Genomic DNA, 26,713 nt, shown 5'->3' on the forward strand with positions numbered 1-26,713 from the left:
TGTGGTGTGGAACCCAAGGTTCAGGGCCTTGAGCCACTGAATGAGGGAACGGTGCCAAACTCCCCCAAGCATGAAGCCAAGGAGTGATGGAACCGGACCACGGAGCAACTCCCAAGTATACAGCCTAAGGAGTGAAGGGACAGGAGCCCAGAGCGACTTGGAACAGTCCTAGAGCAACCAACATCCCAATGCCAGGACCAGCACGCAAAACGGAGCCAAATGGAGTCTGGCACTATTTCGGCATACTAGTGGCCTAACGCGAGGCCATGGGTACTCCACCAGCTAGCATGGAATGGAACTTAGGCTTAGACCCAAGCCGGACGCAGAACAAGGACAGGCATGCAAGCGGGAGCTAGACTATGCCTCAGGTTGGTCGGCCATGCCCGACCTACCCACTATCCCTATTATACATTTGGAACCCCCACAGCCCCCCCCCTCGCCCCCTTGAGGAACACACACTTTGGGCTTTCACCCCAAGCCTCCCTTAGTATCAGGAGTTAGTCTCTGGGACAAGCTCGAAACTTACTAAATATGGAATGTCCCTAGATTGCGAATTTGGACACGGGACGAACACCATTGTGTTCAAGACGATCTCTACATTCCGTATATATGCCAAATGAGCAAATTTGGACACTTTCCATAAATAGCATTTGGGACCGAAATGAGACAAACACAAAGGGCATGATAGCGAGGGTGTTTGGCAAGCACGGTAAGCTATCATCTAGCGATATTGAGGGACCAATCTCAATATTGTGGGGGTTCTTGATACTAGCAAGTGCAAGCCAATAACAGGAGTTTCTCAAACCAAGCCGAGTATGCTCAGCAAGAAACACATAGGGTTCCTACCTTATGTTTATCCGATCTAAGTACACGGTCATTGACCAGTTTCTCAACTAGCTCAAGTGGGAAACTGATAACGGGTCCAACAATACTGACCTCCTGCCATCGTGGCAGTAAGGAAAGAATATCCGAAAGGACTAGCCGACAGGTAACTTTCGATACCCGAAGTCACATTCGCGACAGCGAGCTATCTAGAGAAGAGAAAACAAGTTATAGAATGCAATAGATTTATCTATTATAAATAGATGAGTGTGTATGTTTCACAAGGGGAACTAAGAAATGTAGCTTTAGAAGAGTGTCATGATAAAAATTTTGCTAGATACGGCGGAGTGCCCAAGATGATAGGCTTACTCAGCAGAAAGTATCACTAGCTAGATATGGCTAAGGATGTTTAAGACTATGTAAATACATGTCTAACATATCAGCAAGTAAAAGCTATAACTAAGGTAGTGGGGGCTTGTTACAAAGCCTCCTAATTCTAAATTATCTATGGAAATGTTTTATAATGGACTTTATCACAGGACTCCCCTTAAGTGAGAGGTTTGATATGATATTCATGGTGGTGGATCAGTTTTCTAAAATAGCACATTTCATACCCACCACAGTGGAAGTAGATGCAAAAGGTGTGGCAAAACTATTTTTCAAACAAGTGGTTCAAATGCGGGGAAGGCTAGAAGAAATTATCTTAGATCGAAATAAGATTTTCACTAGTAAGTTCTAGAGAACTCTCTTGGAGCAATATTGCGCAAACTGAAATTCAACACATCCTATCACCCACAAATAGATATTGAGTATTAAATCAAGTATGATGGCAATGATACTTCTTAATAGATGGACAAATAAATAAATAGTTATAGGATTATTTGTGATGTTATATTTCTAGAGACTAGATTGATTGGGTAAGTTATTTAGGACTTGCAGAAATATACTATAACAACTCACCACATTTGAGTGTTGAGGTAAGTCCATGGGAAGTCATCAATGGACGAGCTATTGAAGGTCTTATAGAACTCAGTGTGGCCAAGTATTATAGAGAGTTACCCACAGTGGAGGTGTTCATAGCGAAAAAACTCAACATTTGGAATCTAGTGAGGGATTCCTTAGAATGGGCTTAACAAAGGGAAATTAAATACACAAACTAGAAGCACTAAGATGTAGAGTTATAACTTTGGGAGAAGGTGTAGCTGAACACTAAGAACATAAGGTTACCAAGTAAGATTAGCCAAAAGTTAATGCAAATGCAAAATATATATATCCCTAGAAATGAATTGATCTTGAGTTTCTGGTCTGTGGGGCCTTATGAAATTGAGGCTTGAATTTGTAAGATGGCTTACCACCTTTGACTTCTTTGGGAGATAGAGAAGATGCACTATGTGTTCCATGTGAACTTACTCAAGTCATATTTTGAGGATTTGCTTCACAAAGACCAAGTAAAACCTTTACCCAAGGTTATTTATGGGGAGGAGGAATATAAGATTGAGGCTATCCTTAATGTGTGCAAAAGCAAGTAACAAAGATGTGAGGTAAAGGAGTTCTATGTAAAGTGGAAAGGATTTCCACTTTATGAAGTAATATGGGAATTGAAAGAGAACCTAGCAAATGTGCCAAATCTAGTGGAAAAATTTTGCAAAATAAAACTTTATATACTTATGCAAAGTTTAATTAAAGTATCCATTTATGAAATGGAGTAATGTCATATGTTGAGACCCAAAGATGTGCCAAAAGTAAGTTAATTAACATAGCTAAGTTAACCAGGCATAGAGAGCTATGCCTGACTCCCTAAGGGGATATTGAATCCATAAATATTCTACGAAGGTTGAGTTTGAGTCCTAATTGTTTAGTAAAGCAAGATTGGGTTCAAGTCTCAACCCTCTACTACGTGAAGTGAGGGGTATAGGGACACCTTATCTTGTTGTCATGGGCTCTTAGTTGGGGAGGCTGACTTAAACACACCCCTAAGAGGTGGGATGCCCTTAAAGACATGGTCAATAAGTTGTAGAATTGAATAGAGATATTTGATATAAGCATTAAACTTCTTTTATGGGTGGTGAAGTTGTAAAGAATTAAACTCCCTAAAGTGTCATAGGTTAAAGGATCCCGAAATCATGACCGGAATGGTAAAGAATTCATCAGATGAGACTGAGTTTAAAATCGAATCCAAAATCAACTCCAAGACTAAATTTGAGACCGAGTCCAAGACCAAGTCTAAGATCCAAGATTGGGTCCGAGATCGATTTTGAGATCAAGTCCAAGATCAAGTCTAAGACCGAGTCCAAATACTAATATAGGCCATAGGATGAAAGCCTAAAGTAATTGTCTCCCAAAGGGGGGTTACAACGAGTTCCAAAAGTATAGTAAAGATAATAAGGTCTAAGAACTAGTCTTGAAAGAACTCTCTAATAATGTTTCCAAACTGACTTGAAGTTAAAATTGGGGGTTAAGAGCCTTGGGTGGAAGTGAGCACAAACTTGGGTGGTGCCAAAGAGGCCATCCAAGAAAGTGCTAAAAAAACACTCCCACTTTTGGAAAGGAAATTGATTGTGGTGCTCCTAGCTTATGTGGAGTGGTGCCTCACTTAAGTATCATATAGCTTATTGGTCCTCGCTCCTTCCTAGGGGATTGTGCCTTCCCTTTGGGACAGAAGTGGGGGAGTAGGTATACCCATATTAGGCCATAATATTTCTCCTTGAGATCCCGAAGTAAAACATGCATCAAAGGTTTGATGATCAAAATATAAACTCTTGAATTTGGACTTCTCGAGAGGTCACCCAACCCAGTATTATTCAAACCCAAGGATGCTTAACCCCAAATATCCCAAGACCCTTAACCAATTGGAAAAGGGGGTGCACTCTTGTTCATGGGCCCTTTCCCTCTATATTTGAACCCCATGGATCATCTCTCAAGTTGTTCCCTTTGGTTTCTTACAATCCACCACGCTTCCCTGCAAGTTCACACCCTCGTGAATAGAAGCTAAGAGTTGTAACTCTCCCGAGAGCCCCGCTCTCTTGACACCCTACCCCTCGGGTCGAGCCCAGCGGGAGCAAACTGGACCAGCCAAATGTTAGTCAACATGTGGTGTGATTCCCTTAGCCAACCAACAGAGTCAGACCTGAGACCCCTCAAATACCAAATTATAAACTCTTGAATTTGGACTTCCCAAAAGGTCACCCAGCCCAGTATTATTCAAACCCAAGGATGCTTAACCCCAAATATCCCAAGACCTTTAACCGATTGGAAAAGGGGGTGCACTCTTGTTCATAGTCCCTTTCCCTTTATATTTGAACCCCATGGATCGTCTTTCGAGTCGTTCCCTTTGGTTGCTTACACAAGTCTTGTTGTATTAAAGGATATTAAAAACTTAGAGGCTTGGTGTGCTTGGCTGTTTTTGTTTGTAGGGAGTGTAGTTGAACCCAAGTAAGAGCTAGTACATGTAAGTGACTAAATTTTCTATTCTACTTTAGTCACTTAACCACACATTTGATCATTTGGAGGAATCTCACTCATAACCTTCATAAGCTATATTCTAGACTTAGGGACTTGCTATCCTCGTGAATAGTATCCATGCCACTCAACTTTTGCACTTGGTCCAAGTGTTCCATGTGTTTAATCCCATGACTAACACCTAAAGGTACCACCAACATATTAGCCCATTATGCTAAGGCCATACCCATTCACCTTTGTCACACTAGTGATCCAACACCACCTACATCACAATTCTATCTCTCAAAGACTAGGACATCCATCCATGAGTGATCATCCCTAATTCACTCACTAGCATCCTTAAGATATTTACAGACATCGGGAACAACTTTCCCAAATATCCCTTTTCAGTCCCCACTAAGTCCCTTTCCATCCACAACCGTGTTCACTAACACTACCACTGAGTCAAGGCCCACAAACCTGACCACTATGTCCTATTGACCTCTAGGACTTCTTCACCATATGACCATATCTTTGATCTCTACACCAAAGGATTGCTCCTCTTCTTTTCCACAGTTCGGGACTTTAAAATAACATTTCAGAACACCATAGCTCTACATAAGCCTTATAAGTACTTTCCCCACCTTCCACCTTTGGGTGCCCTAGCCATATGGCTAAAGTGAGGTTTCGATGAGTCACGCCAGGTATCTAAGTAAGTAGTGCCACCCACACTTGGATTGGGAGTATTGACCATTCAATCTCCCTGAGGAGCTAGAGCCGGCTTTTGAACACTTCATCAAGCAATCTGTTTATTTGTCTATATTCACTCTAGCCTTAAACTCCTAAGTGGATATATTATCACCCAACACGTGGGTATAGCTTTCCTTGATCACACTAGCCTTTTTTGGCTAAACTGATTCCACTAGAGTTCAACCCCCATATTTTCCTTGATTGTTTTGGGCTTTCACCCCACAGCCTATATTAGTATTCGGACTCAGACTCGGACTCGGACTCGGACTCAGACTCAGACTCAGTCTCGGACTCAGTCTTGGTCTTAGTCTTGGTCTTAGCCTATTTCGGGTCCATCTCGGACTCGAACTCCATCTCAGACTCTGTTTCGGGTCCATCTTAGACTCCATCCCAGGTCCATCTTAGACTCTATCTTGAATCCATCTTGGACTCCATCTCAAACTCCGTGTGTCATATATTGGTCCTCGTGTCCCTTTTCTAGAGACTCACTTATTGCTCGCTTTGTGCTCATTCCTCGAGCACTTCATTGAGAGTTCTATACAAGTTGAAGCTTTTATCCCAAATGTGTTACACTTGTTTGGCTTCTGCTTTGGCCACTACCACGTGGCACCCTTTCAGCTCCATTTTGGGGCTTAGGGATTTGTGTCTCACAACGATGAAGTTCGATGTCCTCATTAAATGATAAACCATTTTATAAATTAACCCTATCATAGATTACCACTTTTCATCCTTGGCACCCAGCCAATATTTGTCAATGGTTTGATACCAAAGGCTTACCATGCCTTGTCTCGAAGACTCACCATTCTTTATCCATCCTTTAAGAAGTATAGTCTTTCTAATTTAAAGACATATTTGACCACATATGGTGGTTTTTCCTCTATGTTCATTTAGTTCTCTAGAACTCATTAGAGATACCTTCTCTATCCTAATCCCACTATTTATTTCTGAGTAGTTTCAACTTCTATCAACGTAGCCACCACACTTTGGAACTTTAATTTTGACTTCTCAAGTCAATTTCCTAGATGTCTTTAACACCTTGTATTGCACATATTGTGCAAACTCCACTTCCCTATCATAAAAACTTATTTACTTGAAGGCACCATCATCCTCTCTTTTATTATGTGTCATTCTAAGCACTAAATTCCATTTATCCATAATTTGTACTAAAGTTGTTTATGTCCCTGTCATTTGGCTACCTTGCTACTCCCTTCCTTAGAGGAGTGTGGACCATACTTGAGCTCATGAGTTGAAGAGTTGAGCTGAAGTTTCAATTGTAATTTAATACAAACATTAAAAACTTTAAAATATTAAGGTTATGGCAAACTTAATAATTTCACAACTCTTTATATATTATATAGATAAAAATGTTTTAAAGGACACTTCTTGTTCTAACAATTTAAATATTTACTACATGCCATAATAAGGATCTTTGTTAGAATATAATATAAGATGTTTGCAGAAAAAGTATTCTTATCACTTCCTTAAATTTGTACTCTATACTTTCTGGCTAGTAAATGTTAGGTTTGTCAGAATTAAAAAATTATTAACTTTGAAATAAAATTCTATATAAAGCTATAAAACTGTTTGAAAGGAAAAAAAAATAACCGTTGATGTAAACTTATTGCATAAGACTTAGTTAGCTTTCAAACCTTGATCCAGTGGTAATGTTGGCAAGCACAACTATGGATAGGGATTTAATGGGAATTGAAGAAGGGATATTGAAAAAAGGTGTTCCCCATGTCTTCAAGCATGTTAATGATGTTAAAGTGTAGTTATGGGATGACCACTCATGGAAGATAGTGCAATCTTTGAAAGACGAAACTATGATATAGGTTATTTTAGACCACCAGTGTGACAAAGGTGAATGGGTATAGTGTTAGCGTAACAAACTGATATGTAAGTGATACCTTTGGGTGGCAATCATGGGATCAAACACGTGGAGCACTTGGGTCAAATGCGAAAACTGAGTGGCATAGATGCCATTCATGGGGTTAACAAGTCCCTAAGTCTAGAATAGAACTTATGGAATTTATGAGTGAGACTCCTCCAAATAGTTAGAGATGTGGTTAAATAATTAAAGTAGAATGAAAAATTTAGTCATTTACACCTACCCACTATCCTTACAAAAACTTATTAAATATGGAATAACGTTAAATTGTAAATTTGGATGTGAGAATAATATCATCATGTTTAGAACAATCTCTAAATTCGATAAATATGCCTAATTATCTAGATAGTTTCTATAAATAGCCAATGGGACTAAAGAAAACCAACACATAGGGAATGATAGTGAAGGTATTTTAGTGAACACGGTAAATTATCACTTAGTAAATATTAAGGGACCAAACTTAATATCACAGAGGTTTCTAACATTAGTAATTGCATGCTAATGAACAAGTTTCTCTAACCAAGTTAAATATGTTTGATTAATAGCACTTAAGAATTCTATCTTTATGTTCTTTTGGCCATAAATGCCAAAAAAAGTACAGAATTCTATAAATTACTTTCACTGGTAGAACAAAAATCATCAAAAATCAATTGATCTAGCACAATGTATTCTTTTCCATTTTCCTCCATACTCCATCATTTTCCATAATATCTCTTTACATCACTTCATCAAAGCCATCATCAACCACCAGTAATATCAACAATCATTGCAATTGGACAAACTAGTCACAAGATATAATTGAGACTTTTCTTTGTCATGATGTATAAGAACCCATGGGTTTCTTTGCAGCCAGCACCTCCCATAGCAAAGAGTAACCATGCAACCATGAGATGTTATTTAGAAGTCGAGATTTTTCTTTGCTCTTTTCTTTGCTATCCTCCTGGAAATATCCCTGAGCATATGTCCATTGATTGTTTGGGAAAAGAAAAGTGTTGAAAAAAAAGAGAAAGAAGTGGGGCAGAGAGTGTGAGAAACCACATGGGAACATGGAAAAGAAAATAAAGAGAGGCTAAAGGGCAAGAAGAAAAGCAAGCCCATACCTAGATAATGGCCAAATAGTCCATAGAGAGCACCCCATTGATATCTTGATTTGGCTCCATAAGTTTTAATGAGTGGCAGTGGATATGGATGTTTTGCCTAGGAATGGTATTGTGGATGTGGGATGTATTGAAAATGATGTTGGGCATGAACTTGATTTTGCAGCTATTATTGACTGCTGTTTCTGTAGTCACTGTGTCATTCTAGGTAGAGGGTAATATATCTTTGTTCTTAGAATGCCTATTTCACACTTCCATTCCTCATGGTTCTAATAACTTGGAGATCTTTCTCATCATAAAAATCTTTCTTATTAAAATGTGCTCTTGCCAATGTCTTCTGTTAGTATTTGCTTTGATTCTCCTTGTTGGCCCATGGGCCTTATTGTATTTTTATAAAGTAAACAAAAAATAGGCTCTTCTTTAGTTCAAATCCAGATTTAAAATACAATGTTTATATTATTACTAAAGGCTGAATAGTTATGAGATTATATTTGAGTAATAATAGAAAAATAAACACTATATATTGGAAAATAAGTCTCAATAGTTTTAACTTTATGATTACATTTAAACTTATTATTTATAACATATTGTTTTACTTGACCACATTTGAATAGAAGGTTTACCATCTTCATATAAAATTAAATTACAATTTAATTTTAGAATAAGCATTGATGGGTTTACACAATTAAATTTCTTACAATAAGTTCCAGTTGCATATAATGGTTTTAAATCAAATGCAGAATATAAAACAAAATTTCCATCTTCTTGCAATCTGAATTTTCAATCAAAACTTTTACCATATGTTTTAGTATTCCATAAAACTATATTTTTGTAATATAAAACACTGTTACAATCTTGTTGTACTAAAAACACATATGCTTTATAAAGATGTACTAAAAATTCACCAGCATTAAGTGTGGCAATAAACAAAACTTTATATCCACTAAATTATATATTTTTTAAGAAATTACAAAATTTATATGGAATTGAAAATGCATTATTATTATAACGAGGAGTTATTCTAAGAGTATATCCACGGATTTGATATAATATTAAAAAAATACCAATATCATGTTGAACAACAATACTCATAAAATATAATGCCCTTGCATTTCGGACAGAAATATAAGTTTGTCTAGCAACTCTTAACATTACATCTCTAGTATTATCATTGTTAATTTGACGAATACCATTATTGTCTAATGGACAATTTATACTAGCAGATATAATAACAAATAATATATCTATTGTTAATGTTGTATCTTCTAAAATATCTGCAATAATGAATGTATGAAATGTAGAATGCTCTGGTGTAGTTCCACCTGAAGGTAATGATTCCGTTATGAAATGATAAAAGGAAGTAATTATTATATCCATATTTATTTGCTTTGGCATTGCTCCATTATTTCCATAATTATCATAATGAAACTCCTTCTGAGTATAAGCTACATAAATATATGAGTAAAGAACTATAACAATATATATATATTTCATGAGGAAAAATTGTGTGAATGTTTTAGTGCTAAACTAAATATTAAACTCTAATATTTATCATTATACTTTATACTTATGTTTTCATAATTTTTTTTGATTTACTTAAATAATTAAATTGATGCTTTATATTATTATTAATTTTGGTTAATAACAAAGTAGTTACTTTATTTAAAAGTTGATTAACATTATTCATCTATTTTGAGTTAGGAAAACAATATACCAATATACAATACAAAAAACTTTCGGTTAGTAAACCAAAGAAAACAGCACAATGCAGAAAAATAATTTATTATCATAAACTCTGATATGTAAGGACTACTTTATTTGCATAAAGACATGCCTTTATTTTAAAATCCATATTTAAATTAATATTCTCAAATTAGTTTCTTGCAATAAAGAATTAATAAATTTATAAGCTTTCAAATAATTTTTTATTATATATTTATTATTATAAACTAATATTTGGTTTGCAGAGCCTTTATATCATAAAATATTAATATTATATATTTATAATTATAATTAAAATTTGGTTTGTAGAACCACATTTATGTCATAAAAGTTTTCAGTATTAGGAAAATTTTCCTCTCCATTTGTCTCTTTTATTTTGTTCATGGATTTAGGCTATAGTTATGACAATGACAGACATCACACTAAGGATCCCAAAAGTTAGTTGTATCTTATATTGATGCAATTCATCCATAACAATAGCCAACATATGAAATCAAGCTCAATCCTTAAAGTTAAAGTAAATATTCTTAAAAATTAAGAACCACTGGATTGGATAAACAATAATAACCCTTATGCATCCTAAACAATATTAGAGTTAGGATTGCATTTAAGCAAGGATGTTCAACACAAGTTTGATTTAGAGATAAGTGATCAAGTATAAAACTTAATAAGATTCTAATGGTATATACACTGAATTTGTAGATGGCTTAATACAAAGCAAAGAAGTTTGCCAATGAGTATTATCAATTCTGGAAATAAAAAGTGGAAGATCTCATCTTTGTGTGAATAATCTTTCCATTGAGTGAGTAGTAGAACACTTTAATGCTTTTGTAGAGTGGTAAAAGTGATAGCTTTTTTATATATATGTTACTCCATATTAAGTGTTATAGTGCATTGATAAGATGGCTTATTGGATGCAATAACCAATTGAAGTGAAAACTCATCTAATGTTTTATATTAGGTAGTTAAAAACTACACTATTTTAGAGTGAAGAACCTAGTTATTCCTTGATATATATAACTATAGATGATTCTCTAGAAAGGTTGATCATTTATATAACTTGTCCTTAGACTTTGTTGTTGGGGTTGGGATTGGGGTTGGAGGGAAGGAATTGTTAAGTGTTAGCTAATTAATAAGTCAAAAGTCATCTCACCTTTAAGGGCTTATAATAGTCTTCGGGGTGGTTAGGTGGTAAAGAACTTGTTTTTCCAAGATTGTGCCATCCATCCATAAATGGTCTTTGTTTAACCACACTTTACCATCCTTAAAATGCATCAAAACATAAGGAACACCATCCCTAAATATCCCTTCTTTGGTCCTTATCAAGTCTTTTTTTGTCTATGGTAGTGCTCACCATTACTACTAGTAAACTAGAGTTTGAAAACTTGATCATTAAATCTCATTAACTTTTGGGACTTCCTCACTACGTAACCATACCCTTAGTCATTAAATAAAATAACCATTACTCTTCCTTTCCATGGTTTGAGATTTTATACCTAGAGTGAGATTCTAATAAGCCACACAAGGTATCTAAATAGATATTGCCACTTATACTTGGATTGAGAGCATCAACAACTTAATTTCTTGGGGGAGTTAATTTTAATAACAAATTAATCTATTTTTTATCTATTCTTTTTGAAGTCTCTTCATTAATTTCTTTTGTACATCACTACTTACAGGTTTTCTTAGCTTGGTCAAACCTTTTGTGATCTTGCATAAATCAAACTCTCCCTTATTAGATAGCAATGTTGGTCTATAGCATCTTTTTAGAAAAAGGAAAATCTTTAGCCTTTTATTCTTGAGTTATGCTTTGAAAATAGCATTATGCAAGAAGGCATCATAACTGTCATTTTATATCACGATCCTTCACTTGATTCAACTCTTTCCAGGGGAATCCACCCCTACTAACTATTTTGAGAGTTATTAAGCCTAGAGGCAAGTTGAGTGATAAAGCTTGCACATCCAAATCAATTTTCTAATTTTTTTGTCAGTACCTTAACCATGTCATAAGAGAATGCTATTAAATTTATTTAGTTTCAAGAAAAGATGAAAATCTTAGTAATGGCTTATCTAATCCAAATAAATTTTTAATGATTAAATATATATTAGAGGTTTACAGTTTATCTAATCACTTTCACAAAACTTGTTTATAAAGGTTTATTTTAATAATTTTTAATAAATATTTATTATATATTATAATATTTTTATATCAAAGCAAACCAAGTGTACAAAAATTTATTTTAAATTAGTTTACATATTATAAATCTATACTAAATAAATTAAAAATAAATATAAAAATAAAAATTAATTAAGTAGCATAGTACTACTAAGAAATAAACAATGTAATAAAGAGTGAATACGCAATATTTTATATTTGAAACAGTTGTATTTATTTTATATTAAAAAATAGAGGTAAATTCTAGAATTCCATTTGTTATAACCAAAACAATTCGTTTTTTACTATTATCAATGATAAGCAAAGCAAGCTCATTTTTATTTCTATTTTGATTGAATGATGAAGTATCTATGAATATGGTTTAATATACTTGTAGTAATTTTATTTGGTAATATTCAATCACAAATTGTTAGATTTGCTAATAACCGAGGGCATTTTTCAAATTTCTATATTAATAGAATTATAGCTATTGTTTCCTTAATGCTTGAAGATTATATAATGAAGATGAGACTTATGAATTAGGTGCAACAGGTGTAGTTGATTCTGAAACTGTTCCTGATACAATAATTATTTTCCGCAGCTTTAAAGAATCAGCTATTGGTTATTCTAGTTGTTCTATGGATCCTAATTCAGTAGTAGAAATTACTAGTAAACAATAATTTAAAGGATTACGAGAGATATATCCAAAATTAGTAGGAGAAGCATTAGCTAATGCTTGGGGTCATCTCATTATTACTTGTGAAAATTATGAGCTTGAGTATATAAATACTGGAAAATCTACTAGAGATCCTGATTTTGATCCTCCACTTCATCCAGTAGATTTTCTTAGTAATAATACATATTTAACATCAAATGATTATGATTTAACTTCTTGTTGGTCACATGCTTATGAACTTACAAGTGGTCCTAATCAGTTTATAGGAACTTATCTTCCTGAAGGTAATAGTTTGTATTATTTAAACCATAGGTATATTTTGACAATGGAGTCAAATTGTAACCTTATATTATATGATAGATACTATTTACCCAAAAAAATAAGATGGGAAAGTTTTATAAGTAATAGTGACAAACAGTGTTATTTGCAAGTAGAACTAGAAGAAAATTTTGTGATAAAAGGTATAAGAAAGATTGTATGGTCAACAAGAAAGTATTGTTTAAAATGCAATTTGTATGGAAGAATAACTTTTGCTATAAAAAATTCTGGATTTATATGTTTGTATGATACAATTAAAAGAAATAAAAATATTTGGTGTCTGTGATTTTCTAAATTTACCAGAAAATAAAATAAAATGACAACATTTTCATAGCTAAAAGTGAGATCTTCTTCAATTGATGTCTAAAATTTAATTAGGAACTAATGAGGTGATTATCCAGATGGCAACGCTTTAGGGCAAAGCGGATGTCTTCTCCTCCTCCAGGAATGCGTCAGGCGTCGTCGTCCTCCGCTTCTCCTTCCGTTCCAATGGCGCTGCCCAGTGCAGCTAGCAATGCGTGCGATAGCAGCGGCGCTGGCGCCGGTGGAATCAGGTCGCAAATTCATGTCGACGGCAATCTGGGAGCTCTGTGCGAGCACATTCAAGCTCAGGGCTGGAATTCCAGGGCATTCTCAGATATTGTGGTTCATGCCATGGGATCCACATTCTATCTCCATCGCCTGCTGCTGTCGCGAAGCTCCTTCTTCAGGTATTGCGAGGGTTTCTTCGTACTTGGTAGCGACTGCGTGTTTTGTGTTTGTTTGTAAGAAATATGCTCCAGGGACCATGGAAGGAAGCCAGTGCTACCGAAGTGAAGCTCCAAATTGACGACGAGAACGTAAATGCCGAGGCAGTGGCGACTGCTCTGAGTTATTTATATGGCCATCAGCCGAGACTAGACGATGGAAATGCCTTTCGCGTGCTTGCTGCCGCGTCGTTTCTAGACTTACAGGTGAAAGAAAGAAATATTCTAGTCGATTTCTGACGAGGCAAAGTATCATGTGTTTGCAGGATTTATGCGCCTTTTGCACAGATTTCATTATTTCCGAGCTCTGGACTGAGAACTTCTTGTCGTACCAGGTGCGTGCGACTAAGCTTTTGTCGTTCGCGGCGCAAGCTAGTAATATGTGTTTGCGTTTTTTTCGTAGGCCTTCGCAGAGACGCAAGATTATGGTATCCACGGAGAGCGCGTCCAGAAGGCGTGCTGGGGATATCTGTGCCGTGGTGCTGCAGTCGAACTTCGAGAGGTTGGTGACATTCATTTCACGAAATAGATTTTTGTTTTACACTGCTCCGCTGCTGCAGATTCTTCCAAAACTTTCAGCTCAAACTCTACGTACGTTATTAACGTCTGACGAGCTCTGGGTTCCTAGCGAAGAGAAAAGGTAGCACATAAATCGCAGCAGCAGCTCTGATAGCTGACGTCTTGGTTTTCGGTTTAGGTTCGAGCTAGCATTGAGTGTGCTCATTGCTAGAGGTGTTGTTACGGAGATTGATTCGTCCTCCATTTCGGATGAACTCTCGGAAACAGGTCTTGGAGACACGTCCTCGGACGTGTATGTTATGCCGTTGAGGACCGAAGAAACAGGTGGTTCATACCAAGCCGAAGCTCATCAAAACAACGAGGGCGACGTCGTCCAAGCCATTCAAAGCATCATCTTGGAGATGGTGGATACAGCCACAACTGCCAAAGAACAGGTCACTCGTGGCTCGAGCTTGGGTTTGGAGGCAAATATTACAGGTAGAATGGAGGCTGCTCGGGAAGAGTTTTGGAAAGGTGGTGGCGGCGAATGTTCGTCCTCAACAAAATCTTCTTCCCATAACTGGGCTCGTCCGTCCCCATCTTGGGGTGGACGATTGGTTGGGCGAAAATCAATGAAGGCTTACCCAAACAGCGACTGGACCAACAACGACGAATGGGAAACGTTCATAAGCGTTTTTGAAAGTGGAGGGATACACTATTGTCACATGCCTTTTGAGGACTTGCTAGACTCAAGAGCTCGTCTCGAAGAGCTGGGATTTCCTTGCAAGTCCGTTGCCGACGGGCTTTGGTTACAGGTATGTCTTTCTTAAGTTGGAAGTTTTACATCTATATGATATGAGACTTGTTGTCATTGTTGCAGACACTTCTCAGGCAACAAGTCTTGTCCGTTGCCGCGGATACGTGCAAACTCTGCAGCGTTTCTCTCGCTTTATGCCAGTGCAGGCAGTCGTATGTCTATCCACCACACGGTCGAATCTCGACGCCTATTCCTTACCGGGAAGAGCAAGACAAAAGCCAAGTTTTAGGAATTCATCCGCTGCCCGAGAATCAAAACTTGCCTGCTGCATCGAACGGGCAAGCCAGAGTCCATGTCAGAGGAGGCATGGACGGCCTCGCTGGTATCGGTCGCAATGGTACTACATGGCCGCCAGCTCGTATAATGTTTTCGAGAGTACCTTTCCCTGGTCCACACAGGGGGAACCAACAGCAGCAGCTCATAGCAAACGATCAAGCGGTTGACTACACGGCAATGGATTTGCCAACTTATTCTGTGGATGGCTTGAATATGGTGGTCGGACTGAGCCAGGGGATGAGCAGCGTTCCAGTTCAGTCAGATAACAATGGCCGGCCAGAGGATCAAACGCTTCAAAGATCAGTGACCGGAGAATCCGTCAATTCTGAGAAGCTTGATGTTCAACTGGCCTCAAGAGAGATTGGCCAGGGGTCGTCAACAATATCCCTGGATTTGCGAACGCCTTTGCGAAGTTTCCCTCCATTTCGCTTCGGGTACGTACTGAAATGCCATTTGTATTGATCTGATGGCTTTGCTTGTCGCAGGGTAGAGTTTGATGACGTGCAGAGACTAACAGATGGACAGTCGAAGCACTCACCTGAAGTGTTTTATGCGGGCTCGCTTTGGAAGGTACCCTCCGTTCGCTTTTTCCTCTTGAGCTTAATTTAATGACAATGAACTTTTGCATGGCTCAGGTGAGCGTTCAGGCTTTTAATGATGAAGACCCACGCTGCAGGCGAACACTCGGTATGTTTTTCATGTCTATAAGGGCCTACAAGCTCTGATTGTTTTCAATCTTCAGGATTGTTTCTACATCGGCGGAAAGCGGATGATTCTGGACCTTTTAGAAAAGTAGAAAGTACAGCCGGAATTCTTGCTTCTAATGAATGTGCTTGTCTGTGCAGGTTTCTCTTTACATAGACACGAGAGAAAAGGTGACAGCACGGTATCAGGCAAGTGAAGAAACATTCTTGTTTTCTTTCCAAAAAACTTACATCTTTTGCCTTTTCTTTCAGTTGATATGTCCTGCAAAGCGAGGTGTTATGACTTTAGGCAGCCTAACCCAAGGAGGCACACTTCTCCCCAAAGCTCCCAAAGGCTGGGGTTGGCGAACGGCGTTCCTATTCGATGAACTTGTGGATCTTCTTCAAGGAAACACGTTCCGAGTTTCAGCGGTGGTGCAAGTCGTGGCCAGCCAGTACGTCTGAGAAGAACTTTTATAGTAAGTCATGGAACTCCCTTTTATTCACTGGCTGATGCCGTGTGACACTGGGCGCTTTTTATTTATAATGCAGGGAATGTGGGCTGTTCACTATTTGACGGAGCAAAACCTGCGTAAGTTTTATATCGCTTGTTTCTAAGTTAAGTCTCAGATGCGATCAATAGCCGGGCTGTTGGGCGCCCTGTTTTGGACAGATCTAGGGCTCTATGAGGTTGCTGGACGATAGAAATGGAGCCTCATGAGAATCCAAGAGCGACAGGGAAATAGAGCAGGGAAGAGCAATGCTGGGATCCAGCTAGAAGTTTTCTACTTGGCTGGGAGGAAGGAGGATTACAATTCAGCATGGAAGATGAGCTTTCAGGCGACTTGCTGGGCAACGTCTTACGACCACCTTCACTGCGCGTTAGCAGAAGTTCGAGGACCAGCCGATCAGTTTCAAGTCCTCATGGGTCTCCATCGTTCAGGAGGCAGCATTCTCTGACCGTGAGGACTCCAAGGAAGGATGAAGACTCCAGTTTACTGTTCCGGTGGTTTTACTGGTTGCCGAGATATTTCAATCGGAGGTTACCGTGGGTGTTTCTCATCGCACTTTGGGTCTTTCTGGTTTTTAAGGTGTACTCTAAGGATCCGGCCACAATTGAGAACGTGATAGCGGAAGATGGTGAGGAATTGAGACGACATGTTGCATTGAGGAGTCGAAGTGACGAGAATTCCGTGAAGTCGGGGCTGTCGAGACTGGCTAGAGATTGGATCTGGCTGGGCTACATGAAGAAGAACAGGACCGCTCCTCTTTTGCCAGGGACTGCTCAAGTCGAGTCTAATATTATCGAGCACCGAAGGACTTTCCAGTACATACAAAATTCGTCCGACATGAATTTCAAGAGGTTTCAAGCTCTGCAATCTGGAGATTACTTTCTTGGTAGAGTTGTCGGCCCTTACGACGAATTGGAACAGAAGTTTCTGGGAATGTCGACCGAGAAGAAGACACCAGCTCGAACATGCAGCTCAGACGAAGGCCGTTTCAAGGAGTTCGCGAGCGGCAAACGTGTAGTCGTGCTAATGCACGAACTCTCGATGACTGGAAGTCCTCTGGCAATGATGGAGCTTGCGAGCGAGATAATTGGTTGCGGTGGAAAAGTCTCCGTGGTGGTTCTTGATAGAAGAGGTGGTCTACTAAACGAGCTCGTTCAAAGAAGAATTCCCGTTCTGGCAGACAAGGCAGCAAAGAGCTGGAGGGCAGCAGCAAAGGCCGATCTCGTCATCGCTGGCTCAGCTCTATGTGCCTCATGGATTGGTACGATAAGCTTGCAGTTTATGACTCGCGGGGTTGACTGACGTATGCATGTACAGGAGAGTACCTCAGATATCACAAGAAAGGAGCTAGCAAAGTTGTCTGGTGGGTGATGGAAAACCGCCGGTTGTACTTCGATCGTTCGAAGCAGATTCTTGGTAAAGTCCGGGCACTGGTTTTTCTCTCCAAGACCCAAGCAGACCAATGGAGAGAATGGAGCAGGGGAGAGAACATAAGCCTCCCTTCATTGACGACTATCGTGAGCCTGTCAGTAAACGATGCCGTTCTCTCCGCAGCAGGGATAGACGACGCACTGAAGATGGCAAAGCTGAGGGAAGAGGTGAGAAAAGATCTGGGCTTGAAACCGGACGACGTACTTCTTGCTACGTTGAGCAGCATCAATCCAGGGAAAGGACAGCTTATAGCTCTATATGCGGCTGCGAGTGTGATGGAGCAAAAGATGAATCAGTCCACGGCGTCGAATCTCAAGCTTCTCATTGGATCAGTCGGTTCTAAGAGTAACAAGCAGGAGTATGTCGAGAAGATGCTGAGCTTTCTACACCAGCATCCAGCGCTAGCAGACTCCGTTTTGTGGACTCCAGCAAGTGTGTCAGTTTCGGCTCTATACGCTGCAGCCGATGCGTACATCATGAACGCACAGGTTCGTCATATCTGTAGTTCCATCTTATAAATGGTGCTTGTTTGCAGGGCATAGGAGAAACTTTTGGTAGAGTTACTGTCGAAGCCATGGCCTTTGGATTGCCAGTAAGCTCTTTCTGCTACCTTAGCTAGTGAGCTTGCTAACTCTGTTTGCTAGATTTTGGGGACGGATGCGGGTGGAACCAAAGAGATCGTAGACGCAAACGTCACTGGCCTTCTCCATCCCGTGGGAATCAAAGGCGCGCAAGCACTTGCTCAGAACGTTCTAGTTTTACTGAGGAGTCCCGCTTTGAGAAAGCAAATGGGTGGGAAAGGCAGGGACAAAGTTAAAGAGCTTTACACACAGGCGGCAATGTACGAGAAGTTAGCTGGAGTATTCACGAATTTGTAACCTTCTTCCAGTGACGTACCGTGCATAATAGTATGACCTGTTGTTTTTTTTTTCTTAGTATTGGACTGTGTGTAGGTTAAGTCGAGTAAAGGGATGGGAGATCGCCACCAAGAAGGTGGGTGTTTGGAATTCTATCCGTTCTAATGTTTCAGCTGTTTGATCTGTGCAGTGGTGAAGTTTTTTGGTGCAATTCCCTGGTTACAGCAGCTGTCTGAAGCCGATATTGTCAAGGTTGCTCGAGCTGTTTCTCCTAAACGATTTGGTATGTCACAAAACCGTGTTCTTCATGAATCGATCATATTTTTATAGGAGCTGGAGAAGTGATCGTCCACAAAGGCACGACCGGTGATGGCTACTATTACGTCTGGAAGGGACAAGTGAGCTTCTTCCCTCTTTCAAGTTATCATTTTCAAAGTCCTGCCTTGACACAGGCTGTCGTCGCGTCTACTATCGACTCAGCTGAGTGCGTACTAGGAAATGGGCACTACTTCGGAACAAGTGCGTTTTCGAGATGTTTCTTAAGGCGCTCATGTGGGTTCCCTTCATTTGCAGTTGGCTTCGATTCCGAGGACATTCTTGAGACAACTGTTGCTGCTCGGGACGAGGTTGGTTTCTGTATTACCTCGGTTTTTTTCTTACAGGAATTTTTTATTGCAGGTCATATGCTTAGTTCTCTACCATACAGATATTGCACTTTTGTTTCCGGATTATTTATGGAAGCAAGGCTTAACGGTGGAACGTATGTTGCGGCTTGAAAACTTGGAAGTAAGTGCTTTCCTTGCGTCTGCCTTCTCAAATTACACATCGACTGTAGGAGGACTGCTGGCAAGGAAATAATTTGGAAGGAGCACCATGCGGGGTTTTATTCGGCCCGAAGGGGCAACCTCCTCGAAAAGTAATGTTTGGTGGACAGTTTGTTGGTCAGGTATGATGCCATGCTCTGCGTACATGAGGAAGGTTTTGCAACTTTTTCTACAGGCTCTAGCTGCAGCTGTGAAGTCCGTGGAACCATCCCTATCAGTTCACAGCCTTCATTCATACTTTCTCTACGTTGGGGATTTTTCTTGTAAGTGTTTATAATGCTTGGGTCTAGAAATGTCCCTCTGTCGACGTGTTTCAGTGCCAGTTTCTTACAAAGTGGAAAAAATTCGAGACAGCCCGGCCTTCGCGACTCGAAATGTGACTGCAATCCAGAGAGGCCGAAAAGTTTTCACTTTGTTGGCGTCATTTCAGGTGAGGATGCAGTCAGCTTTGAAAATAACATTCTTTGATTTCTTGTAGAGACAAGAAGAGAGTATCACGTACCAGGATCCTATGCCTCATACACCAGATCCAACTCGGGTTTGTGCTTGTGCTTTATTTGTTCTTTTATCCCTGAAAGCTGTAAAAATGTAGCTCCGGTCCCACGAACGGACAACGCTGTCGCAACTAGGTGATCCAAGAATTCCCATGTAAGACTTTATTTCCATGTAAGACTTATTGACAAAATTTTCGTTAGGAAAATGAGGGAAAATCTTGCCCTTTATCCCATGAAAGTTCATCCATTAGATGTTCGGCAGTGTGAGCCAAACAACCATATAAGTCCACGAAATTTAGAACCAAGGTACTTCATTGCTCTTGTGTATTTATCTGTTTATATTTGTTCATACAGCCAAAACCTCTGGCTTCGCTGTAAAGAAAGGTTGCCAGACGATCAAGCATTGCATCGGTGAGGTACTTGAAAACTTAAAACTTCTCTTTACGTTTCATGTATCAGGTGTGTTGTGGCTTATGCGTCTGACTGGATGTTCGTCCAAACGGTCTTAAGGCCTTACGAAGGAGACAGGCGGGCGAAGTACCGTCTATTGAGCCTAGACCACTCGTAAGCAAAGAGTGCTTCTAACAATCACATTCTTCATTCAAGCTTTACAGGATGTGGTTCCATAAAGATATCAAGGCAGACGAGTGGCTACTTTTCCAGGTTCAGTGCCTAATGGTATGTTTTCGTGGTATAAACATCTCTTCACAGATCACAAGTCCACGAGCAAGCGGCTCCAGGGGCCTAGTGATTGGACATATGTACAATCAGTCAGGCGAGGTTGGTTTGTAACTTCAAGCTTTGACATATTTCTTCACTTTGTTTTTGCTGCAGCTGGTGGTAACGGCCGTCCAGCAAGGTCTCGTCAGGCCACAAAATCTTAGCTCCAAGTTGTGACAGGAGAGGACAGTTTTAATTCTCCAGGAGCTCCCGTAGTTGCACAACCATTTAGACACCAATTTAGCTAACAGTTTTCTTGGTGAAGGTTTTCTGCCATTTTATATTCTTGGCTTCTTGAATTCGTTGTAGCTTCCTGATATCTTTTGAAAGGGTGAGTTTTGTTTGGTATTCACATTGCTCGTTCGTAGACGCTGATGGAACAGCAAGGCCAGGTTCGAATTAAAAATTCTACTGTGATTTATACCGTGCTTGACCTGGTCTATTGACTATCTTTAGGCTGAAGGCTATGGTGAAAGGGGCGCTCGAGGTGCATCTCCGGGGAGCTACCGGCATCAAAAACACAGATTTCCTTAGTATCGGTGACTGATCTTGCCTTCCTTTGTTTGCTGAACTTCTATCTGACACAGAGAAATGCGATCCCTATGCTATCCTGACTTGCTGGAGGCAGAGATTTCAGAGCACCACTGCAAAGAGTAAGCCAACTAGCTCCCTGTTCTTCTTACGATATAAACTTGATTTGCAGGACAAGGCTCCAACCCGATTTGGAACCAGAAGTTTCTGTTCGTGGTTGAAGACGGAGTGAGCGAGCTTTTTATCAAGCTGTATGATGAAGACAGATTTACTGGAGACGACTTTATTGGCAGTGCTAAGTAATGTCTTAGAATCTTGTCTTCGGATTGTTCATGAGTTTCCTTTTGAATTTTCAGGGTGCCACTGAACAGAGTCCTGTCTGAGCTTGATCATCCGCTGGCATCCTACAATGTTATTCGACCATCCGGCAAGGTCAAGGGAGAAGTCATGGTTGCATTGAAATTTACTCCAAAGGTAAGAAGGCATTACAGAGGCAGTCACTCGTTTTTAACTTGAAACTGCAGCAGGAAGAGGATGAGGGAAGCTCTGCTTTTGAAGAAAACACATGCATGTAAATAAAGGTGTTCAATTCCGTTCAAATTTTCTACTTGACTTCGCTTCGTTTCCCCCCAACATTTTCTACTTGACTTCGTTTCTCTTCTCCTCGGCAACTGCAATCAGAACTCTTTTCATCACCTCATAAACTGCAAAAGACACTGCCGTTGGTGGCACAATCTGGAGCAAGTCGAGCTCGAGTCCTCGGTACAAGCCTCTGAATCCTTCGCGAGCAGACACAGCTCTCAAAACGTCCCAGGTGCTGGAGAAGTGCAAGGCGGTGTTAGGAACAGCACTCAAGCTCAACTCCTTCCTTGCCAGCTCCAGGGGGTACGTCAAAGTCGTGGATAAAGCTCCAGCAGCAGCTCCAATCGCGAGTGAGGCCACAACTCCGATGTTTTTGGTTGCGGGATCTAAGAACTTGTTTTTCAGGGCCTCGTAGGCGTAAAACTCGGCAGCTGCGCTGGGAACCATCCGCAGAAGCTCGGGCCCCAGCCCCGTGTACAAGCCTCGGACACCTTCCTCGCGAAGAACTTTACCAAAAGCCGAGAAAGTTGACGAGTAATCTTCTGGCTGGACAAAAAAGAAAGGTCAAATGGAAACAGTGCAAACGCAGGTGAGGAAATCTCAAGAGGAAGTGGACTTACTTGTAGCATCAACCGGTCCTGGATAGTGTTGAAGGGATACGTAGCGAGCAGGGAAGTCACAGCAGAGAGAGCTCCCGAAAGTGTGGAAATGGAGACCTCTCGCGGCAGCAGTGGAACAACCTTGGGATCTCTGGCGTGTCTTCTCTCCTCGCTCCTCTTGACGGACTCAAAGGTGAGGAACTGGACGCCCCTCTTGAGCGACCCAATGAAGATCATCATCATCCAGCTAGAGAGCGAGGCCGGGAAGAGGCCGAGAATGCCTCCAGGCTTCTTGGACAAGTTGGTTAGGACTTCCGGCGTGGAGGTTCCTCCTCTCCGAGCGATCACTCGCGTTTTAGCCACCCCGAGTGGAGCACACGACGCCGAAGACACCGCCCCTGCTATGGTGCCGCAGATGAGCTATACGGAGATCAAAAACGATGAAGAAGAGCTTCCAAGTAAGTCTACAAGCTTCTATGTTCTTTAAGCAAGTTTTTTTTTTTTTTTTCTCCCTTACATGTTTCAAGGCGAGGCTTTTGACGAATCCCAGAAATGGAACTGTGGTTTCCGGAACGGGAATGCGAAGCTGCTGAACAGTCTCCTTGGGATCCTGTCGCGAAGAAAAGAGTGACGAAAAGCTAAGGAAAGCTACGCTTACTTTGTTCCCATCGCTCCAGGTGCTTCCAATGCTCGCAAGGCACAGAAGCGCTGCATTGTAGCCTCCAGACCCCATTGTGCTGTGGAGTTCTCTGTCTCGCACTTCTAATTTTTCGAAGTTTCTCGCCCCAGATGAAAGCGCTTTGGGCAGTTCCAACGATCGACAAGTGTTCCGAAATACGTGGCCAGATAAAGTCTGTAAAATCCACGTAATGTAATCGGGTTTACGAACCTTTTGTACTAACTTTGCAACAAAAAAAAAAAAGAAAACAGAAGAAAAAATAAATGTTGGGAAAAAAAAGAGGAACTTTTGGTTGCAAAGAAAGAAAGAGATGGCACAATTTAGTCGTAGGGGATTTGCATGTAGGCCGCATCCGAGATGAAGGGAATGTCGGCGTACATCCCCATGATGGCGCAGCGGATAGTCTCGAGCGTGGTCAAGAAGTAGGTCCAAAACACCGCCAGCCAAAAGTGTGCGCCAATCTTCCCCCAGTAGATCCCATGCGGGATCCAGTCGTTGAGCGTGCCCATCACCTGCAAGATGATCTCCAGCAGCATCCCCGTGACGACGTGGAAGCGGAAAAAGTGCGGCCAGACGTTGCGGCGCACGATGCCGAGGTAGGCGACGAAGAAGTAGGCGAGGAGGAACCACGAGGGCAGGCGGCCCAGCAGGCGGAGCACCGGGTACGTCCAGAACTCGTACTGCTCGATGAAGCAGTGCAGGTTGTAGGCGGTCTCGGCGTACATCCACGACTCGCACAGCGGCATGATGTACGGCACCAGCGCCAGCAGCCGCCAGTACCACGCCGGCTTGCCCTGCATTGGCGGGAAGCCCTTGAACGCCGGCACGTCCTCGGGGCTCTTCTGGGCCCTCGTTCTCGTCGTGGGCGATGGCGGCGGTGATGCTCTCCTCCTCCCCCTCCTCCAGCCTCCACTGCCCAGCAATCCACCACTCAGTCCAGCTCTCGCTGCCCGGATGGACAACCCGCGACTTGCTGGGAAGAAGAGGCCGTGAGATGAAATGCGGGGTCCCTGGAGCAAGAGAGCTTTGCGTTTACGTACCTGGAGGTGGCACCGCGGTCCTTGCCCAGAGTGAGCTCCTCCCGGCGAGGAAGGAGCACTGGGCCGCGCAGCCCACTGCCGCGGCCATAACGAGCCCTAAAACATGTGATGACGTGTAGACCGACCCTAAAAACACACGTGGCTTCGAAAATTACTTTGAAATATAGTTTAACCTTTTCTTTCTTTATTTCTCTTTTCCTAGGGAGATATCATAGTTAAGCTCGCTCATTGGCACTTTAGGTGCAAGAAATCGAAGGGATTTTAGTTACTCTGTCTGTTTTTTTTTTTATACTTTGTGAAGAACATGATTGAGTTGAGTAGATTGATTTTGCTTCTAGCGACTTCTTCCATGGTTGGTGTGGTAAGCTCTAGTATGTTTGAAATTTATAGAGATTCCTCTTGTGCTACTGTTGTAATGACTCTATCAACGCTTAATCAGTGTTTTTCTGTTGTACCATTTTTCGGATACAAGTAATTGCCCTCTTTTTACACATTTGTTCTAAGCAGTGCTAATGTGTAATTGCATTATGCAGTTTTATTTTCACTAATGAGTCTGGAATCTTGTTTTCTGAAGCAAATTGTTCAAGTGGGTTTACTACTTTGACTAACAATACATCAGTATGTGGCTCAACAAAAGCAGCCTCTCTAGGAATTTTTTCACAAGATCTTGACAAGTTAAACCTGTATGTTATTTAAAGGTGTAGATTTAACTTTCAGCTGTTTTTCTTTTAATGACTCTAATCAAACTAAGGTCTTAATTTGAAACTACTTACATCCTTAAAAAGTATCATATTCAATCCAAGGTGCCATTTGCCTATTGAAGTTCTAGTTTCTGCTATACAGCCCCAACCAAACAAGTCCAACGGCACCTCTTCTTGGCCATAGCTAAGCATCACCATATTCCAGGACACAATGTTGTACTGAGGCGTCTGCTTGAAAACCATCCAAGAGCGATCTAGCCACCACACTTCTCAATATCTCTCGATCAACTCAAATGTTTTAGGATGTTAGATGGATACGCATTTGATCTGACAACATGGGACCTGATGTTGTGGTGACTTTAAAAATGTTTATCTATCTATCAATTTATCTATCTTATACTATAATGATATTTGTTCAAGTTTAGAAGACTTTTTCGTTGATGTATAATTTTACTATCATACTAACCACGTGATTCCATTCTGAAATGACGACTTAGCTCAACAAAAACAGCCTCCTAGATTTGACCAAGAATCTGTCAAATTTTATGACGAAGTTAAACCTGTATGTCATTTAAAGGTGTATGTGTTTTTTCAAATCAAAATAGCTTAATATTGATATGATTATCTTTTAAAATTAATTGATATCCTCCTTCAAAAATATGATATTGAACGCAAGGTGCATTTGTCTAAGTTTGGAAGCATTATACTATAGCAACATTTATTTAATTTTAGAATACTTTTGTTGATATTATCTACAACCACTATTAAGATCTTTATAAATGATTCTATTCTGATGTGACAAGTGACATGATTGATACATCAGTATCTATCTCAACAAAAGCAACCATCCTAGGACTTATTTCAGAAGATTTTACTAAGAATAAGTCAAATTCTATGACAACTTATTTTAATTTGAAACTATTTAATCTTATTAGCTTTCAAAATTAATTGATATCTTATTATATTCAATGCAAGGTGCTCTTTGTCTAATATAATGACATTTACTCAAGTTTATTTGTTGATATATAAATTTATACTATCCAAAATCAACCACCATAAGATATTTATAAGTGATTCCATCTCAAGTGATAAGTGACATAATTGATTTAATTAAGAAAATTTCAAATTTTGAGAGTTTCAATTCTTAAATCTTTTTTTAATTCAAACATTAAAGTATATTTAAAACTTTGGTGTTGCAATTCAAAATAATGTGCTGGTGACTAGTGAATCTTCTGAAAGTCAATTACAATACTATAATAATATTTTTGTATTTTTATAGATAATAAAGCTCAACTCTGGATGAATTAAAATGGTTCCAGAGTTTAAAGAAAAGGATAAAATAAATATTTAATAAAGATAAAATGACTTGGTAATAAAATCTAACAGTAATGCTTATAGTGAAAGAATTTTATAAATGGGAGAAAATATAAATAATAACATAAACTTGTAAAATGAATGATTTTGAATTTTTAATGGAGAATATTGTAGTAAGGATATTTCAATTAATGTCCTCAGAATTTACAGATGAGAAATAGATGAATTATTAACAATAATAACACACATTTTAAAAGCTTTTATATCTATTTATGAGCCTTCTATACATAACATTTAGGTTCTGATATTTTAACACTTTAATATTAACTTCTACTCTAATAGAAATTTTAAGCATTTCAGTATTGAAATTTATAGTTTTATATTTTACATTTCTTAGAAAAACTTACATTTCATAGCAAGTAACACCAATAATTTTTATATATAACAAGAAGTATTAATTGAAAATGTATGGCACATATGATACACTTTTATTTATTACTAGTTTTATTTAATAAATTATTATATATTTTTAATAAAAACTAT

At 39.8% G+C, this 26,713-nt stretch overlaps 7 protein-coding genes across 13 annotated transcripts; 5 read left to right on the forward strand and 2 right to left on the reverse strand.

The window, feature by feature from the left end:
* Positions 1-13,277: 13,277 nt before the first annotated feature.
* LOC112351462 lies at positions 13,278-16,690 on the forward strand. Of its 3 annotated transcripts, none has more exons than XR_002994144.1 (14): positions 13,278-13,576; positions 13,636-13,819; positions 13,879-13,947; positions 14,016-14,114; positions 14,173-14,252; positions 14,310-14,925; positions 14,991-15,637; positions 15,689-15,773; positions 15,839-15,890; positions 15,946-15,995; positions 16,049-16,096; positions 16,160-16,365; positions 16,439-16,478; positions 16,560-16,690. XR_002994144.1 is itself a non-coding variant. In XM_024689420.1 (13 exons), exons 1-12 carry the CDS (start codon positions 13,293-13,295, stop codon positions 16,349-16,351), a joined length of 2,406 nt encoding a protein of 801 aa, XP_024545188.1. In that variant the 5' UTR covers positions 13,278-13,292; the 3' UTR covers positions 16,352-16,365; positions 16,439-16,558. The 3 variants fall into 3 exon arrangements, 1 of the variants encoding a protein (XP_024545188.1); XR_002994143.1 differs by lacking the exon at positions 16,560-16,690 and adding an exon at positions 16,530-16,558; XM_024689420.1 differs by lacking the exon at positions 16,560-16,690 and having other exon boundaries at positions 16,439-16,558.
* A 17-nt stretch (positions 16,691-16,707) lies between these two features.
* LOC112351495 lies at positions 16,708-17,700 on the forward strand. Its single transcript, XM_024689484.1, has one exon. It carries the CDS (start codon positions 16,708-16,710, stop codon positions 17,698-17,700), a length of 993 nt encoding a protein of 330 aa, XP_024545252.1.
* Positions 17,562-18,755, forward strand: LOC112351464 (N-acetyl-alpha-D-glucosaminyl L-malate synthase-like). Its single transcript, XM_024689426.1, has 3 exons — positions 17,562-18,317; positions 18,365-18,421; positions 18,474-18,755. Exons 1-3 carry the CDS (start codon positions 17,769-17,771, stop codon positions 18,705-18,707), a joined length of 840 nt encoding a protein of 279 aa, XP_024545194.1. The 5' UTR covers positions 17,562-17,768; the 3' UTR covers positions 18,708-18,755.
* Positions 18,742-21,867, forward strand: LOC9644428 (acyl-CoA thioesterase 2). 5 transcript variants are annotated; one of them, XM_024689425.1, is made up of 22 exons: positions 18,742-18,822; positions 18,877-18,969; positions 19,017-19,084; positions 19,139-19,205; positions 19,260-19,312; positions 19,365-19,472; positions 19,522-19,632; positions 19,686-19,773; positions 19,828-19,940; positions 19,989-20,048; positions 20,103-20,158; positions 20,206-20,310; positions 20,359-20,415; positions 20,464-20,568; positions 20,611-20,667; positions 20,716-20,784; positions 20,839-21,116; positions 21,181-21,257; positions 21,312-21,377; positions 21,428-21,554; positions 21,612-21,729; positions 21,783-21,867. In XM_024689425.1, exons 1-16 carry the CDS (start codon positions 18,801-18,803, stop codon positions 20,750-20,752), a joined length of 1,200 nt encoding a protein of 399 aa, XP_024545193.1. In that variant the 5' UTR covers positions 18,742-18,800; the 3' UTR covers positions 20,753-20,784; positions 20,839-21,116; positions 21,181-21,257; positions 21,312-21,377; positions 21,428-21,554; positions 21,612-21,729; positions 21,783-21,867. The 5 variants fall into 5 exon arrangements, with proteins under 5 accessions (XP_024545193.1, XP_024545191.1, XP_024545190.1 ...); XM_024689423.1 differs by having other exon boundaries at positions 20,619-20,667; positions 21,181-21,263; XM_024689422.1 differs by having other exon boundaries at positions 20,619-20,667; positions 21,780-21,867.
* Positions 21,191-21,771, forward strand: LOC9644239 (elicitor-responsive protein 3). Its single transcript, XM_024689486.1, has 3 exons — positions 21,191-21,263; positions 21,428-21,506; positions 21,612-21,771. The coding sequence occupies exons 1-3, from the start codon at positions 21,191-21,193 to the stop codon at positions 21,769-21,771; spliced, it is 312 nt and encodes a 103-aa protein (XP_024545254.1).
* Positions 21,695-23,201, reverse strand: LOC9644240 (adenine nucleotide transporter BT1, chloroplastic/mitochondrial). Its single transcript, XM_002984459.2, has 4 exons — positions 23,095-23,201; positions 22,954-23,046; positions 22,458-22,856; positions 21,695-22,383 (listed from the first exon to the last, which is right to left on the reverse strand). The coding sequence occupies exons 1-4, from the start codon at positions 23,167-23,169 to the stop codon at positions 21,895-21,897; spliced, it is 1,056 nt and encodes a 351-aa protein (XP_002984505.2). The 5' UTR covers positions 23,170-23,201; the 3' UTR covers positions 21,695-21,894.
* A 178-nt stretch (positions 23,202-23,379) lies between these two features.
* On the reverse strand, positions 23,380-24,268 carry LOC9644429 (protein TIC 20-I, chloroplastic). The gene is made up of 2 exons (XM_002984460.2): positions 24,156-24,268; positions 23,380-24,088 (listed from the first exon to the last, which is right to left on the reverse strand). The coding sequence occupies exons 1-2, from the start codon at positions 24,241-24,243 to the stop codon at positions 23,436-23,438; spliced, it is 741 nt and encodes a 246-aa protein (XP_002984506.2). The 5' UTR covers positions 24,244-24,268; the 3' UTR covers positions 23,380-23,435.
* Positions 24,269-26,713: the final 2,445 nt, after the last annotated feature.

Source organism: Selaginella moellendorffii, unplaced genomic scaffold (assembly GCF_000143415.4).
Source record: "Selaginella moellendorffii unplaced genomic scaffold, v1.0 SELMOscaffold_62, whole genome shotgun sequence".
NCBI classification, from domain to species: Eukaryota; Viridiplantae; Streptophyta; class Lycopodiopsida; order Selaginellales; family Selaginellaceae; genus Selaginella; species Selaginella moellendorffii.